The 16,714-nt window shown below is 37.8% G+C and overlaps 2 protein-coding genes across 2 annotated transcripts; one reads left to right on the plus strand and one right to left on the minus strand.

The window, feature by feature from the left end:
* The first annotated feature begins 442 nt into the window (after positions 1 to 442).
* LOC102414677 (olfactory receptor 5I1-like) lies at positions 443 to 1,750 on the plus strand. The gene has a single exon (XM_006079588.4). The coding sequence runs from the start codon at positions 818 to 820 to the stop codon at positions 1,748 to 1,750; it is 933 nt and encodes a 310-aa protein (XP_006079650.4). The 5' UTR covers positions 443 to 817.
* A 5,979-nt stretch (positions 1,751 to 7,729) lies between these two features.
* LOC112581403 (olfactory receptor 5I1-like) lies at positions 7,730 to 8,590 on the minus strand. Its single transcript, XM_025273378.3, has one exon. It carries the CDS (start codon positions 8,588 to 8,590, stop codon positions 7,730 to 7,732), a length of 861 nt encoding a protein of 286 aa, XP_025129163.3.
* Between the last annotated feature and the right edge of the window lie 8,124 nt (positions 8,591 to 16,714).

The following is a 16,714-nucleotide window of genomic DNA, read 5'->3' on the forward strand; positions in this document are numbered from 1 at the left end:
TTGCTTGGCCTGTCAAAGACTTTATAACTGCTAAGTGGCAGAGTTAGGATTTAGTTACTTAGATAACTAATTCTGAATCTTACCCCCTTCTATTTCATCAGTGGATTTCAAGAAACTTTAACTAGTTTCTTTAGACCTCAGAAGCAAATTCTCAGCTCAAGGTGAGAAATAAAGAACTTCTACTCCTCTACGTGGATAAGGCTTCAACTGAAATAGAAATGTATCTATTTGTTGTGTAAAGAAACCTACCTGAAAGGGAAAGAGAGGCTAGTTATTCAGTTTGCTATGTATCAATTCAACTAACCTCAGTCACTTGAAGTTGGTGACAGATGAGAGAGTTGATGAAATTAAGAAATTCACAGCTCACCTGCTGGTTTGATGGTGTCTCATTTAATGGGGGGAAAAATATATATATATATATAGCTTTAAGAAATAGAAGTATAAACAATCAATTCAATTAAATAAACTATCTCAGGGAATTCCCTGGCCATCCAGTGGTTAGGACTTTGTTCTTTCAGTATAAAGTAGATGGGTTCCATTGCTCATAGGGAACTAAGGTCCTGCAAGCTACATGTCTCTGCCAAACATTAAAAAAAAAAAAAAAGCAATTAACTAATTAAAAAAAAGTATTTCAGTTGAAAAGCTATGCTTATACTAAACTTTATTTATGCCTAAGTGTTATGAGGGTGCCCAAGTGGATTTAGAATTACTATTCTAACTACTTTAATTATTTTCCTTTGTAGCTACTCTTCAGGTTATTATCAACATCCCCATCGGTACCCTGCTGAAATTCCAACCTCCAGGAACCCTGCAGAGAATGGAGGTGGAGAACAGCACTGTGAAGACACAGTTCTTGCTCTTGGGATTCAGTGACCACCCAGAACTGCAGAGTGCTCTTTTTGCTGTGTTTTTGTCCATCTACTCTGTTACTCTGATGGGCAACCTTGGGATGATTTTATTAATCACAGCCAGTCCCCCTTTGCACACCCCTATGTACTTTTTTCTCCGCATCTTGTCTTTCGTAGACGCCTGCTACTCTTCAGTCATTGCCCCCAAGTTACTTGTGGACTTAGTTTCTGATAAGAAGACCATTTCTTACAATGGCTGTGCTGCACAGTTATATTTCTTCTGCTGTTTGGTGGACACAGAGTCTTTTCTCTTGACTGTCATGGCTTATGACCGGTACATAGCCATCTGCAACCCCCTGCTTTACACCGTTATTATGTCCAAGAGGATTTGCTGCCAGCTTGCAATTGGAGCGTTTTTAGGGGGCACCATGAGCTCAGTGATTCACACCACTAATACCTTTCACCTGTCTTTCTGCTCCAGTGAAATTAACCATTACTTTTGTGACATCTCCCCTCTCTTCTCTCTGTCCTGCACTGACACCTACATCCATGACGTTGTACTGGTGGTCTTCGCTAGTTTAGTGGAAGCCCTCTGCCTTCTCACAGTTCTCCTTTCTTATATCCTCATCATAGCAGCCATTCTTAAAATAGAATCTGCTGACGGAAGAAGAAAAGGATTCTCCACTTGTGTGTCCCATCTGATTGTGGTCTCTATCTACCATGGTACCCTGATCTTCATTTATTTGCGTCCCAGTGCTGGCCATTCACTGGATATTGATAAAGTGACCTCTGTGTTCTATACATTGATTATACCTATGCTGAACCCCCTGATTTACAGTCTGAGGAACAAAGATGTGAAAAATGCTTTTAGGAAAATGATTAGCAGGAAATTTCTTTCTTAAGAAAGAATGAAACTGAGGCTGATAATTTTCTACCCTGTTTCTTGACCTTTAGTTTTAACTAATGGAAAAGTCAGTTTAATATGGGTGTTCCCTAATTCTACAGGCAATGAAGCCTCAACAACAATATTGGGCCACAGGTTAATATTAGAGCCAGGCCCTGTTACATATGTCTAATTCTTTATCATTTTAAGGTTGATTTTTTTTCACACTCATTCATTGTTGGTGGAAGTTTAAATTAGTCTTCTTTATGGAAGATAATTTGCTATTATTTGAATGAAATGTATAATTCACCTGGAATTTGAAAATTAAATATGCAAGTATCATTTAAACCAGTAAGTCTAGCAATTGAACCTGCAAAAGTTTACCACTTTCAAAGTATTCATTGCATCAGAGCTTATAACCAGTTCAGTTCAGTTCATTTGTTTAGTTGTGTACTACTCTTTGCAACCCCATGGACCGCAGCACACCAGGCTTCCCTGTCCATCACCAACTCCCAGAGCTTACTCAAACTCATGTCCATTGAGTCAGTGACACCATCCAACCATCTCATCCTCTGTTGTCCCCTTCTCCTCCCACCTACAATCTTTCCCAGCATCAGGGAAAATAATCTAAATATCTACCAATAAGAAATAGGCTAAATGAAATAAATTTGAATTTTTATATTTTTTTCTCAGGAGTATATTTACCCTTTGTATAATATTCTATATTTCATATTCTTACTATTTGTTGCTCACTTTGTTATTACTGTTTTACTCAATATTGGTTAAGCTTTTGATATATATTGCAGCACTCTTTTGTGAAGTTTTATAAATGAAATTCACTGAGATTCTTTGTTAATTAGTTTGATTTCCATGGCAGTATGTGTAGATGGTAGAGGCTTCTCCGAGGCTCAGTGATAAAGAACCTGCTTGCCAAATGGCAGGAGACACAGGTTTGATTTCCGGGTCAGAAAGATCCCTTGGAGGGGGAAATGGCAACCTATTCCAGTATTCTTACCTGTGAAATTGCATGGACAGAAGAGCATGGCTACAGCCTATGAGGCCACAGAAGAGTCAGAGAGGACTTGTGACTAAACAACAGCAACCACATGCAGATTGAAGCTTAACTGTCCAAATTGTATTCACACTGAAAAGGCTTTTTCAAAAAAAAAAAAAAAAAAAAGAAAGAAAGAAAGAAAGAAAGAAAAGAAAAGAAAGAAGCCTCTCTCAAATATTGTCCTACATGACTTTTTTCCCCTGCCATCCATTTCAATTATGATGGTAACTCATATTCTAAACCTCACTAAATTCTATAATAATGTCATTTGTATCTGTAGTTATACCTCTGTATTGAATTTCACTTCAGTTCAGTCGCTCAGTCCTGTCTGACTCTTTGTGACCCCATGGACTGCAGCACGCCAGGCCTCCCTGTCTATCACCAACTTCTGGAGCTTGCTCAAACTCATGACCATCACATAGGTGATGCCATCCAACCATCTCATCCTCTGTCGTCCCCATCTCCTCCTGCCTTTAATCTTTCCCAGCATCAGGGTCTTTTCCAATGAGTCAGTTCTTCACGTCAGGTGTCCAAAGTATTGAAGTTTCAGCTTTAGCATCAGTCCTTTCAAAGAATATTCAGGACTGATTTCCTTTAGGATTGACTGGTTGGGTCTCCTTGCAGTCCGAGGGACTCTCAAGAGTCTTCTCCAACACTACAGTTCAAAAGCATCAAATCTTCGGAGCTCAGTTTTCTTTACTGTCCAACTCTCACATCCATACCTGACTACTGGAAAAACCACAGCTTTGTTGGTACAGTAATTTCTCTGCTTTTTAATATGCTGTCTAGGTTGGTCATAGCTTTTCTTCCAAGGAACAAGTATCTTTTAACTTCATGGCTGCAATCATCATCTGCAGTGATTTTGGAGCCCCCTCAAATAAAGTCAGCCACTGTTTCCACTGGTTTTCCATCTATTTGCCATGAAGTGATGGGACCAGATGACATGATCTTAGTTTTCTGAATGTTGAGTTTTAAGCCAACTTTTTCACTTTCTTTCACTTTCATCAAGAGACTCTTTGGTTCTTCTTCACTTTCTGCCATAAAGGTGGTATCATCTGCATATCTGAGATTATTGATATTTCTCCCAGCACTCTTGATTCCAGCTTGTGCCTCTTCCATCCCAGTGTTTCTCATGATGTACTCTGCATATCCTCTGTAAACACTATTAAATCAAAACTTTGAAAAGATATAGAAAAGGGATTTTTTTCATTAAATATATATTTGAAAAATGGTCAGTGAAGCTAATTTTACATGATATGAATGGGCTTCATTATTATAATGATCAGACATGTCCAACTCTTTGCAACCCCATGAGCCATAGGCTCTTCTGTCCATGGAATTTTCTAGGCAAGAATACTGGGGTGGGGTGCCATTCAGCATTCCAGGGAACCTTCCCAACCCAGGGATTGAACTCACACCTCTTGTGTCTCCTGCACTGGCAGGCTGATTCCTTATCACTGGTGCTGAAACAGGAAAGCAGGTTCTATTCGTGGAGCCGAGGAATGAACTGCACAAACTGGAAAACGCTCACACAGGCAAAGTTTATTTTAAAAGATAGAGATGCAAAGCCCTTAGCATAGACACTGACAGGGGGAGAAGAGCCCCCAAAAGGTGGGGATTACAACAGCTTTATATATTTATTAGTATTGATCTGTACATTTTTGGTTGACTTGTAACTTTAATATGCATCATTTTTGACCAATTAGTTTAAACTTCACAACATCCAGTTTGTCATTTTTATGGCTTTCTTGGATCCCTAATTTTCTCAGTTTTTCCAAACATTGTGACACTGTTCCTTTACACTTTCTTAAGACCCCACACCATTATTTAGGGGCTAGATATAAATGTTTAGGAGCTAATTGTCTACCTGGAGTTTTTCTCCTTGATAGATTAAACAGTAGTTCATGATTGTATTGTCCTGGGTTTGAATGTTTTATGTTACCAGACCAGGGAGTCATTCCTCTGAATGCCTGAAAATTGGAAAAAGGAGTGAGATGCTTACTTGAGAAGAAAAAAATTGAAATAAAAAAAAAAACAACAGGAGTTGAGTTTTCAAAGTCTTACACTGTCTAGAAATTTCTGGCTCAGCACCACCTGAGAAGCCTAATGTTTGCAGCTATAAATACTTTCACATGTTCTTAATAAATTTCATTGGGTTGTGAAGAGCTTTAGACAGTGATTGAGAGTTCCTGATATGTGCTATATTCTATGAACTATAAATAATTTGAAATCATGAGAGAAAATATTGAAGAAACAATAAAATACATTTGTCTAAAATTCCAATTCATATTAGAATTCTAATTCAAATAATCTGCTGAAAGTTCCAAGTTTTTTAATATGTTGTTTCCTTCAAATGATATCTTGATTATAAAATCATCAGCACCAAAGGCATATTGAACATAAGTGATCAGGACCTAACTTAAATTAAAATCTGTATAAGCAATTGCTCTCTCCTCCTAAAATTATGAAGAGTGCCTCCATGTTCCTTTCATGGCCACAACCTAAGATAAAATGAATGCTTTTGAGAACTTTAAATTGTGTTGTTTTCACAACTGGATTAATTGCTAATTGAATACAGGCAGAACAGAATATGCAGTTAATTAAGCTTTTGGAAAATATTTCAGGGATTAACTAGCATACAATAATTTAGCACTACACAATTGTGATAACCACTGTTAAAATTTTGTTTAGAATATTATTCCAATTTATTTGATACTTTCATAGATAACATAATCACTATATCAGTTCAGTCAGTTCAGTCGCTCAGTCATGTCCGATTCTTTGCGATCCCATGAATCGCAGCACGCCAGGCCTCCCTGTCCATCACCAACTCCCAGAGTTCACTCAGACTCATGTCCATCGAGTCAGTGATGCCATCCAGCCATCTCATCCTCTGTCGTCCCCTTCTCCTCCTGCCCCCAACCCCTCCCAGCATCAGAGTCTTTTCCAATGAGTCAACTCTTTGCATGAGGTGGCCAAAGTACTGGAGTTTCAGCTTCAGCATCATTGCCTCCAAAGAAATCCCAGGGCTGATCTCCTTCAGAATGGACAGGTTGGATCTCCTTGCAGTCCAAGGGACTCTCAAGAGTCTTCTCCAACACCACAGTTCAAAAGCATCCACTCTTCGGCACTCAGCTTTCTTCACAGTCCAACTCTCACATCCATAATGACCACTGGAAAAACCATAGCCTTGACTAGATGGATCTTTGTTGGCAAAGTAATGTCTCTGCTTTTCAATATGCTATCTAGGTTGGTCATAACTTTTCTTCCAAGGAGTAAGTGTCTTTGAATTTCATGGCTGCAGTCACCATCTGCAGTGATTTTGAGGCCCCCCAAAATAAAGCCTGACACTGTTTCCACTGTTTCCCCATCTATTTCCCATGAAGTGATGGGACCAGATGCCATGATCTTCATTTTCTCAAAGTTCAGTTTTAAGCCAACTTTTTCACTCTCCTCTTTCACCTTCATCAAGAGGCTTTTTAGTTCCTCTTCACTTTCTGCCATAAGTGTGGTGTCATCTGCATATCTGAGGTTATTGATATTTCTCCTGGCAATCTTGATTCCAGCTTGTGCTTCTTCCAGCCCAGCATTTCTCATGATGTACTCTGCATAGAAGTTAAATAAGCAGGGTGACAATATACAGCCTTGATGTACTCCTTTTCCTATTTGGAACCAGTCCGTTGTTCCATGTCCAGTTCTAACTATTGTGTCTTGACCTGCATACAGGTTTCTCAAGAGGCAATCACCATATAATATATATATAATATAATCACTATATATAGCATGCTAATATAACTAATACTTTATTCCTCCCCTACAAAGGGAACTATGTTTGTGTTAATATATGATTTAACGTATATGGTTTATGATTTAAACTATATTATGGGGCCTTTCAGTTTATTTGTTTACTTATTTTCATTATTAACTAGTGTAATGCTATGAACCCAGTGAGGAGACAAGTCCTCTTTGGTGTCCTTTGGAAGATCAGGGGATGTGCTTACATAATTAAGGCAGAATGAAGAGTTTTACAACAAATAATTCCTGTCTCTGACTCTCATTTCTGTATAGGGCAAAATAAAACATATGCAAATAGATTTCACCTAAAGTGAACATGGTAGGATAAATCAAAGAAAAGAGAAATATTTTGATCAATTTACCAAGATTCAATTTTATATTAATTGTTCTGGCTACACTCATTCATTTGTTGTTCTATAAGTATTTTTGAATTGAATTCTCAGGTCAAACACTGTAAGTGGCATAGTAGAAAAAATGGTAAACAGGATAGTAAGTGTCATGCTTTTATGGAATATTTAGACATGGAGGGAGGTTTCCTATTTATTCTTATTTATTTATTTACTGCTTACTTCTATGTGTTATGATGGAATATTTACAGGGTGATGCAAGTACATAAAAAGGGTATAAACAAAACTAATTTGATACAGTAACACTCTCTCCTGACTGAGCATGTCTATTAAGCCTACTGTTTAAAAAAAAAAAATGGAGCCTTTAGGGAAGTAAGTTTGACTGACATGGATAGAGCAGTTGCTCTTCTCATGATACCTCATTAGGGCCTCTCAGGAACAGAGAAAAGAGATGTAAAAAAGACCTTTTGTGCAAAACAGCAAAGAGACCCTATTGCTACTCTTCCTTAGTTTGGAGAGAAGATTAAGATCATCAAGGCCTGCTTCCTACACTCAATTTAGGCACAACTGAAAATAATGGGAAACATTCAGAAGGTTGTACTGGTGGGTTATAGGAACTTATGTCAAAGTACTAGAGCTTCAGCTCTCAGAATCTTGAGAGATTTAAAGAACAAAGGGCAAGAAACAGGGTAGAAAAGCTGTCAGCCTCAGTTTCATCGTTTCTTAAGAAAGAAATTTTCTGCTAATCATTTCCTGAAGGCATTTTTTACATCTTTGTTCCTAGGGCTGTAAATTGAGGGATTTAACGTAGGTGTAGAACTTTAACGTAGGTGTAGAACACAGAGGTCACTTTATCAATATCCAGTGAATGGCCAGTGCCAGGGCGCAAATAAATGAAGATCAGGGTACCATGGTGGATAGAGACCACGGTCAGATGGGACGCACAAGTGGAGAATCCTTTTCTTCTTCCCTTGGCAGAACCTGTTTTAAGAATGGCTGCTATGATGAGGATATAGGAGAGGAGAACTGTTAGAAGGCAGAGGGCTTCCACTAAACTAGCGAAGACCACCAGTACAACGTCATGGATGTAGGTGTCAGTGCAGGACAGAGAGAAGAGAGGGGAGATGTCACAAAAGAAATGGTTAATTTCACTGGAGCAGAAAGACAGGTGAAAGGTATTAGTGGTGTGAATCACTGAGCTCATGGTGCCCCCTAAAAATGCTCCAGTTGCAAGCTGGCAGCAAATCCTCTTGGACATAATAACGGTGTAAAGCAGGGGGTTGCAGATGGCTATGTACCGGTCATAAGCCATGACAGTCAAGAGAAAAGACTCTGTGTCCACCAAACAGCAGAAGAAATATAACTGTGCAGTACAGCCATTGTAAGAAATGGTCTTCTTATCAGAAACTAAGTCCACAAGTAACTTGGGGGCAATGACTGAAGAGTAGCAGGCGTCTATGAAAGAAAAGATGCAGAGAAAAAAGTACATAGGGGTGTGCAAAGGGGGACTGGCTGTGATTAATAAAATCATCCCAAGGTTGCCCATCAGAGTAACAGAGTAGATGGACAAAATCACAGCAAAAAGAGCACTCTGCAGTTCTGGGTGGTCACTGAATCCCAAGAGCAAGAACTGTGTCTTCACAGTGCTGTTCTCCACCTCCATTCTCTGCAGGGTTCCTGGAGGTTGGAATTTTGACAGGGTACTGATGTTTATAATAACCTGAAGAGTCAGAAAAAAATAAATATGAAAGCGGCTAAAGTAATTAGAACATTAATTCTAAATCCACTTGGGCATCCTGGTAACCCCTAGGCATATGAACAGTAAGCACAGAAAATGTATGCATTTCCAGTTGAAATGATAACTTGCTGCTTCTATTCCTTAAAGCTATCATTTTCCATGTTAAATGACAGCATCAAACCAGTGGGTGAATTCTAACCTCTGAACCTCTTACTTTCATTTACTTTCTCATCTTTCACCAATGTGAATGATCATGGTTAATCACATTGCATATAGCAAACTCTGAGTAACTCAATTCTGTTCCATTTCGCAGTATTTTTTTTACTTGCACAACAAATTAAGGTATTTCTATTTCGGTCGAAACCTTGCCTAGTTAGAGGAGTCAAAGTACTTTATCTCTCATACACTGAGAAGCAACTTTGCCTCTGAGGAACAAAGGAACTTCTAAGAGTTGCTTGTAAAATAGAAAGATAAAATATTCAGAATTAGTTACTGAATCAGTAACAGAATTAGCAACTGAATCCTAACTCTACTGCTCAGCAGTTGCAATTCTTTAGGCAGGCCAAGTAATCACTAAGTTTAAGTTTCATCATCATTAGTATGAGAATGACAGTGCCTGTCTCATCAAATTATGTGTTAAATGAGTTTTCTTCTACAGTTAAATATCTTTAGCATCTCATTGATTCACTGTTCTAAAGTTGGCAACACATTAAGAGTAGCTAGTACATCCATTTTTTATTTTTTAGATTATAAGCCAAGCTATGGAATCTAACTAGAGAAATTTTCATGCTTGGACAATTACTGAATTAATCCAAGCAATATAATGATAGTATTCAGGAATATTTCAATGTTTAAGTTAAATTGTAACAGATGTTTAAAAAGGGTCGCCTACCCACTTCTCTTAATGATGTCTGCGTTCTCTTGTCACTGCACTAGTCTACAGCTCTGTAAATTGTAAATAACCCAGAGAAACACACATGATACTTGTTTACAGACAGGTGCATTTTTTTTTCCAGCATACATACAACTGATTTGCTCTGTAGTGGAAAGGCAGTTTTGTATCTATTATCAGTTTATTTGTGAATTCCTGATTAATAATATTGTGATTCTCTGAATTATCTTTTGTAACACTTATAGCATCTTAATGAATGAAATAAGTAAAATCTTTTACATGTGCACATTTTATATAATTATAAAGTTTGTATGTATATATATAGTGAAAGTGAAAGTTGCTCAGTCATCTCTGACTCTTTGTGACCCCATGGACTATACAATTCATGGAATTCTCCTGGCCAGAATACTGCAGTGGGTAGCCTTTCCCTTCTCCAGGGGATCTTCCCAATCCAGGGATTGAACCCAGATCTCCTGCTTTATAGGTGGATTCTTTATCAGCTGAGCCACCAGGGAAGCCCATATATATATATATCTATATATAAACATACATACATATACATTTTATGTCATATATAATGTGTGTGTTTATATATATATAATGCATATATAATTCTTCCTTAACAACCTACATCACACACAGCTCCTACAAGTTCAGCATTTGCATAATGTCAGATTTGAATATATTTTCACTTTCATTTTATATACTCTATCTCAGATTATGATCTAACCACATTACCAAAATCTTATCTTCCTGTTTTTTCTCAATTTGTTCCAGATTTTTAATAAAACTGAATGTCTTTTAAAATTTTTCATACATTTAGAATTAATAGGCATAATGCAATTATTTACCATACTTTGGGTATAGAAAATGAACTATGGATACAATAATGATTGCGGATTCTGGATTACTTAATGTCTATTTTTCTATATTTGTTCTGTTAGCTAAATTAACAGCTTTCCAGGTCACTCGAGTAGTAAAGAATCTGTCTGCCAATGCAGGAGATGAAAGAGATAAATTAGAGTAAATGTGAAAATCTGGCATGGATACATTGCCATCTTATAATTTTCAAAGTGCTTTCTCATCTAACTTAATTCTCACAGCTCTTTAAAATATGTTGACCACCTCTACTGAAAAGGAACTGATGATTTCAACCCAGTTAACAATCCAGGATTGCATAACTTTGCAATCAAAGAGTAAGGGCCAGACTTTGGACATTCTGGATCACTGGGCACTCTTCAATAAATGCTACCTCCCCAGAAATGGAAATGTTAGAGACAGTGGTACTTAAAAGATTAGCATAACCAAGACAGTTATTCCCCAAAACTCAATGTGCTGAATTGGATATAGGGATATTAGCTTAAAGCTAGCATAAATCTTGATTCAGAGTTTGTGCTCCAATAGGTTTACATCTTTTGACACAGTATCAGAGAAGATGTGCTGTGGTGGTTGAACGCACGGACGATAAATCCAGTGTGTCTGGCTCTTCCACCTCATATTTGTATGACTTCAGCAAAATTTCAACAACTATATGATTTCATTTTCTGATATGTACATTACATATTATAGTGACACTTGTCTACAGGGTAATGATGAGGATTAAATGAGCTAATATGTGTATTTTCAATAGTGTTTTTCACACAGCAAATATTCAATGTGTGATGTGCGTGTGCTTAGTGTGTCCACCTCTTTGCAACCCTGTGGATTGTAGCCCATGAAGCTCCTCTGTCCATGGAATTTTCCGGGCAATAATGCTGGAGTGGGCTGCCACTTCCTCCTTCAGGGGATCTTCCCAACCCAGGGATCAAACTCAAATTTCTTCTGCCCTCTGCATTGACAGGCAGATGCTTTACCACTGCGCCACCTTGGAAGCTAATATTATTAAGCTATTGAGACAAGTCTGAACTTCTCGAGAAATTAATACTTACTATTTTATTATCAACCAGGATTCCTTTTTCCTCTAAGCAAAGGGTTAAGCAAAGAAGGAAAGCATCACTGATCTACTAGTTAATTCATTGGAATTATCCTTTTATGAAATACAGATGGCTTCCTCCTTAGAAAATATTAACCCTCCTTGAATGATAGCCCATCTGTTTTGTTCTGCAAACATAGAGACAAGACTGTCTATTGACTAAGGAGTGGAGCAATTGCCACTCTCTGAAGGCAAGAAAAAGATACAATTATATCTTTTCTGAGCTATTCTTTCTTTTGTAATAATGAAAAATGACTATTCAAGGTGAAAGTGAAAGTGAAGTCATGTCTGACTCTTTGAGACCCTATGGACTGTAGCCTACCAGGCTCCTCCCTCCATAGGAATCTCCAGGCAAGAGTACTGGAGAGAGATGCCATTTCCTTCTCCAGGGGATCTTCCTGAACCAGGGATCAAGCCAGGGTCTCCTGCATTGTAGGCAGAGACTTCAAATAAAGAGACTCATCTTTAGAGACAATATTTAAATAAGCTTGAGGCCTTGACCATGGGAAACAAACACTTCTTTGCTGAGGTTGTTTTTCTACCAAACCTCGTATTTCTAGTCACAGATGTACAGGACCTGAAGAGAACAATTTATGTAGAGAACATTAAGTGTAATAATATTTCAAATTTATTACACACCAAGTCTGAAACAAAATTTCAAGTTTCAAAAAAGAAATATAAAAGCTAAATAGAACAAATGGAAATGGAAAAGAATACAGGAAACAAAAAACAGACTCCATTTAATAGCCAACTACTATCTTTCTATGTACTTGGCAGGTGAGCATGAACACAAGATTTTTGGAAGAGTTTAGCAAAATCATCTATTCCTGCAGGAATTTCTCTTTATTGATACTAGTCACTACTTAATTTTTTTCTACTCCCTTAAAAACATTCTTCTAAACCCACTCCAGTGCTGTTCAGTTCAGTTCAGTTCAGTTCAGTCGCTCAGTCCTGTCCAACTCTGCGAACCCATGAATCACAGCACGCCAGGCCTCCCTGTCCACCACCAACTCCCGGAGTTCACTCAGACTCACGTCCATCGAGTCAGCGATGCCATCCAGCCATCTCATCCCTTCTCCTCCTGCCCCCAATCCCTCCCAGCATCAGAGTCTTTTCCAATGAGTCAACTCTTCGCCTGAGGTGGCCAAAGTACTGGAGTTTCAGCTTTAGCATCAGTCCTTCCAAAGAAATCCCAGGGCTGATCTCCTTCAGAATGGACTGGTTGGATCTCCTTGCAGTCCAAGGGACTCTCAAGAGTCTTCTCCAACACCACAGTTCAAAAGCATCAATTCTTCAGCGCTCAGCCTTCTTCACAGTCCAACTCTCACATCCATACATGACCACTGGAAAAACCATAGCCTTGACTAGATGGACCTTTGTTGGCAAAGTAATGTCTCTGCTTTTTAATATGCTATCTAGGTTGGTCATAACTTTTCTTCCAAGGAGTAAGCGTCTTTTAATTTCATGGCTGCAGTCACCATCTGCAGTGATTTTGGAGCCCCCCAAAATAAAGTCTGACACTGTTTCCACTGTTTCCCCATCTATTTCCCATGAAGTGGTGGGACCGGATGCCATGATCTTCATTTTCTGAATGTTGAGCTTTAAGTCCACTTTTTCACTCCCCACTTTCACTCTCATCAAGAGGCTTTTTAGTTCCTCTTCACTTTCTGCCATAAGGCTGGTGTCATCTGCATATCTGAGGTTATTGATATTTCTCCCCGCAATCTTGATTCCAGCTTGTGCTTCTTCCAGTACTGTTACTTGGGTGTTGATAATTAATGGCATCAATGCAATATTAATAATATTAATATTAATGCAATATTAAGAGAAGATGGATAATATAATAAACAGATTGAGTCAGCCTTAATGGATATGCACATGCTTTAAAAAGAAATAATAGGTGATTCTGCTAAGTCACTTCACTCGTGTTCAACTTTGTGCGACCCCATAGACGGCAGCCGACCAGGCTCCCCCGTCCCTGGGATTCTCCAGGCAAGAACACTGGAGTGGGTTGCCATTTCCTTCTCCTGTGCATGAAAGTGGAAAGTGAAAAATGAAAGTGAAGTCGTTCAGTCGTGTCCGACTTTTAGTGACCCCATGCAGCCTACCAGGCTCCTCTGTCCATGGCATTTTCCAGGCAAGAGTACTGGAGTGGGGTGCCATTGCCTTCTCTGAATAGGTGATTAGAACAGTGTTAACATTTAGATTCTTAATCAGAGTCAAATATAGTGAGATTTGTTTTAATATAATGTGTCAAATGTTTGGGCTTTTTTGCTACTATTGTTTTTGTTAGACATATCTTTATCATTTAAAACTTGTGTTACTCTGGGAATATTTATTATCAAACTATCAGTTTCTACATGTAGGATAAGTGACTATGAACTTAAAAGAACTTAAAATCCCATCAAGTTCTAATACCCTGGGATTAAGGTAAGAATACTTACCAGATCACTATCTTTTTCATTCACCTTCTCTCTATACTGTGTCAGCAGTGGTTCATTTTTCACAGGAAAAGTCAATTTTGATACTTAAAGAGAAAAATTGACCTACTGCAATATTTTTTTATAATCTGATTTGAATGGCCTTCTGTGTTCATAGAAGAAATTTGTGCTTCCCCCAGGAAGACTGCTATTCCCTAGGATAATTCAAGACCTTTTATTTTTCTCTGAGGCTTTTGAGACTAGTTTTCTGATTTCACATCAGATCCCAGGAACACACACTGATACCCCATTCCCAGTGGGAATATTTGCCTGTGTAATTACAGTTCTACTGAGAAATTGTTTAAACACAAAATTAAGTGATGTCATATGTTTTTCTACACGTTAAGAATGTCTCAGGGAAATATATTATTATATTGTGGCTCACAAAATGGTATGTTATTATATGTAAAATTGTATTATATATTTGCTATCTGATTTTATTTAACCTGCTCAAAGCAATTTATCAAACAATTAACAGGCTATCTTAGGATGCTGGAATAAACTGGTATAGCCTTAAATTGGTGCAGTGATGCTCAGGCCAAAGCTGTGACAGCATCTTTGAGGAGGAAGAGCAGGAAGAGAAAGACTCTGAGTTCAGGAGCTTCTGATGATTCAGTGACAATGGACTCTCCCACAGCAGTGCTTTCTACCATATGTCAGGTCTGGGAAACCAAATGACAAATTTTGTGTTTCTTCTGCAAAAAAAAAAAAAAGAATAAGGGAGAAAACATGTTTATATTAACTTCAGAAAATTATAGGCATCAAACACTATCACACTGTCTTTTTTTTTTTTGGCTTTATTTTTTGTTTTTATTGAACACTTTAAAGCGCAATCATCAAATAATTCAAAATGTTCAGTGTCCCAGTGGATCCCACTGACTAAAAGATTAAAATTCAAGTATGAGCAGAAATCAATGTAATTCCAAACTTTAATTTATCAAAATAAATTGAGCTGATGAATTCAATTAGATATTTTGTTGGACCTTGAAACATAATCAGTGATCTAATTTAGAGCCTGTGGAGATCGACTCTTTCTTTGGGAAATGTCGTAAGTCTGCCAAAGTAGGGTGACAGCTTTTATGATCTTATATAATCCAAGCTAATTGTTTTATTCTGTCATCAGTCACATAAATGTGCAGTAGGTGAAGATTTGTACAATTCCCTTGTTGAGGAGTATGACCCATCTCTTTGAAATTAGTGGCTCATAAGGACAGTTACATTTGGAATTGTGCAGAATATACAAAAGAGAATTTCAATATATGCTGGAGATCATCATCATTTTTACCTATCAAATTAACAAAGGGATTTAATTAATTACAATAGCAGTGGTCAGTGTCGATAAGGACTGAGAAAGATGTAACTCTGGTATACATTTTTCTGGAAAGCCACTGGTAACATATTTCCCAAGTCTTAGCCTTGAAAACCATAAAAGCTATATGATTTTTTAATGAGATATTTTTTTTCTTGACAGTGAAAGTGAGTCTCCTAATCATGTCCAACTCTTTGTGACCCCATGGGCTGTAGCCTGCCAGGCTCCTCTCTGTACATGGAATTCTCCAGGTAAGAATATAGGAGTGGGTAGCCATTCCTTTCTCCAGGAGATCGTCCCAACCCAGGGATTGAACTCAGGTCTCCCACATTGCAGGTGGACTTATTCTTTGTTAGTTATTAAAAGAAATCATTTAATTACATTTTGATAAAATTGAGAAAAAACTATCTCCAAAGCTACAATGTAACATTGTTTAGAATTCTAACTATAGGGAAAGTTAACAGTAAAAAAATAGAACTTTTTAAAAAAAACTATGGGGCATCATATCTTGGGTAGAAAATTATCATATTATTTAAAATTATTGTTTTGCATTTTTAAAAATATGGTTAATTTAAAAAATAAAGATATCAAATTGCACATGTAGTGTATATACACAGATGTAAGTGAAGATGTATATGTAGAGGTATGAATGCACAGAGATATCATATGTTATCACTCTCATTTGGCTACAATCCTAAAAAGATAACTCCTTTATCCATATTAAGAAAGGCAAGTAAAAACTTCCCCAACGTCTCTCAAGTACTACAGGGCAGTTTCTATGAGTAGGATCTACCATTCGGACATTTTCTGAGGGAAAAAAACAAATGAAAATCAAGCAGTTTTATTCTCTGCCCTCCTTCCTAGCAGCAGGAGAATTATACATGCTTTCATATATACAGTAATGAGATTGAGTCAATTACTGGAAATATTGGTATCCGGTATACCTGGTATATTCTCCATGCATGCATGCCAAGTCACTCAGTCGTGTCCGACTCTTTGAAACCCCATGGACTGTGGCCCGTCAGGCTCCTCTGTCCATGGGATTCTCCAGGCAAGAATACTGGAGAGGGTTGCCATGCCCTCCTCAAGGGGATCTTCCAGACCCTGCGACTGAACCCAAGTCTTTCACTTTTCTGGCACTGGCAGGTGGGTTCTTTACCACTAGTGCCACCTGGGAAGTGCATATTCTCCATACCTTGAGCTAATTTCCTTAAAATGGAAAATTCTCCAATTCTTTAAATTGAAAACATATCACTTTCCTGAAGTCATACTCTTTTTTATTGCCTGACCAAACAACAAATCAAAGCAAAACAAAACAAAAACAAATTGTAGCAACAGTAGCAACAAAAATTGAGTGATTTGCCTACTTCAGAGTTAAAACAGAAAAACCAACTTG

The sequence above is a fragment of the Bubalus bubalis genome, chromosome 22 (assembly GCF_019923935.1).
Source record: "Bubalus bubalis isolate 160015118507 breed Murrah chromosome 22, NDDB_SH_1, whole genome shotgun sequence".
Classification (NCBI taxonomy): Eukaryota; Metazoa; Chordata; class Mammalia; order Artiodactyla; family Bovidae; genus Bubalus; species Bubalus bubalis.

Bases quoted from the DNA above. Each gene is read 5' to 3' on its own strand.
- LOC102414677 (XM_006079588.4), top strand. From the start codon at position 818: ATGGAGGTGGAGAACAGCACTGTGAAGACACAGTTCTTGCTCTTGGGA.
- LOC112581403 (XM_025273378.3), bottom strand. From the start codon at position 8,590: ATGGAGGTGGAGAACAGCACTGTGAAGACACAGTTCTTGCTCTTGGGA.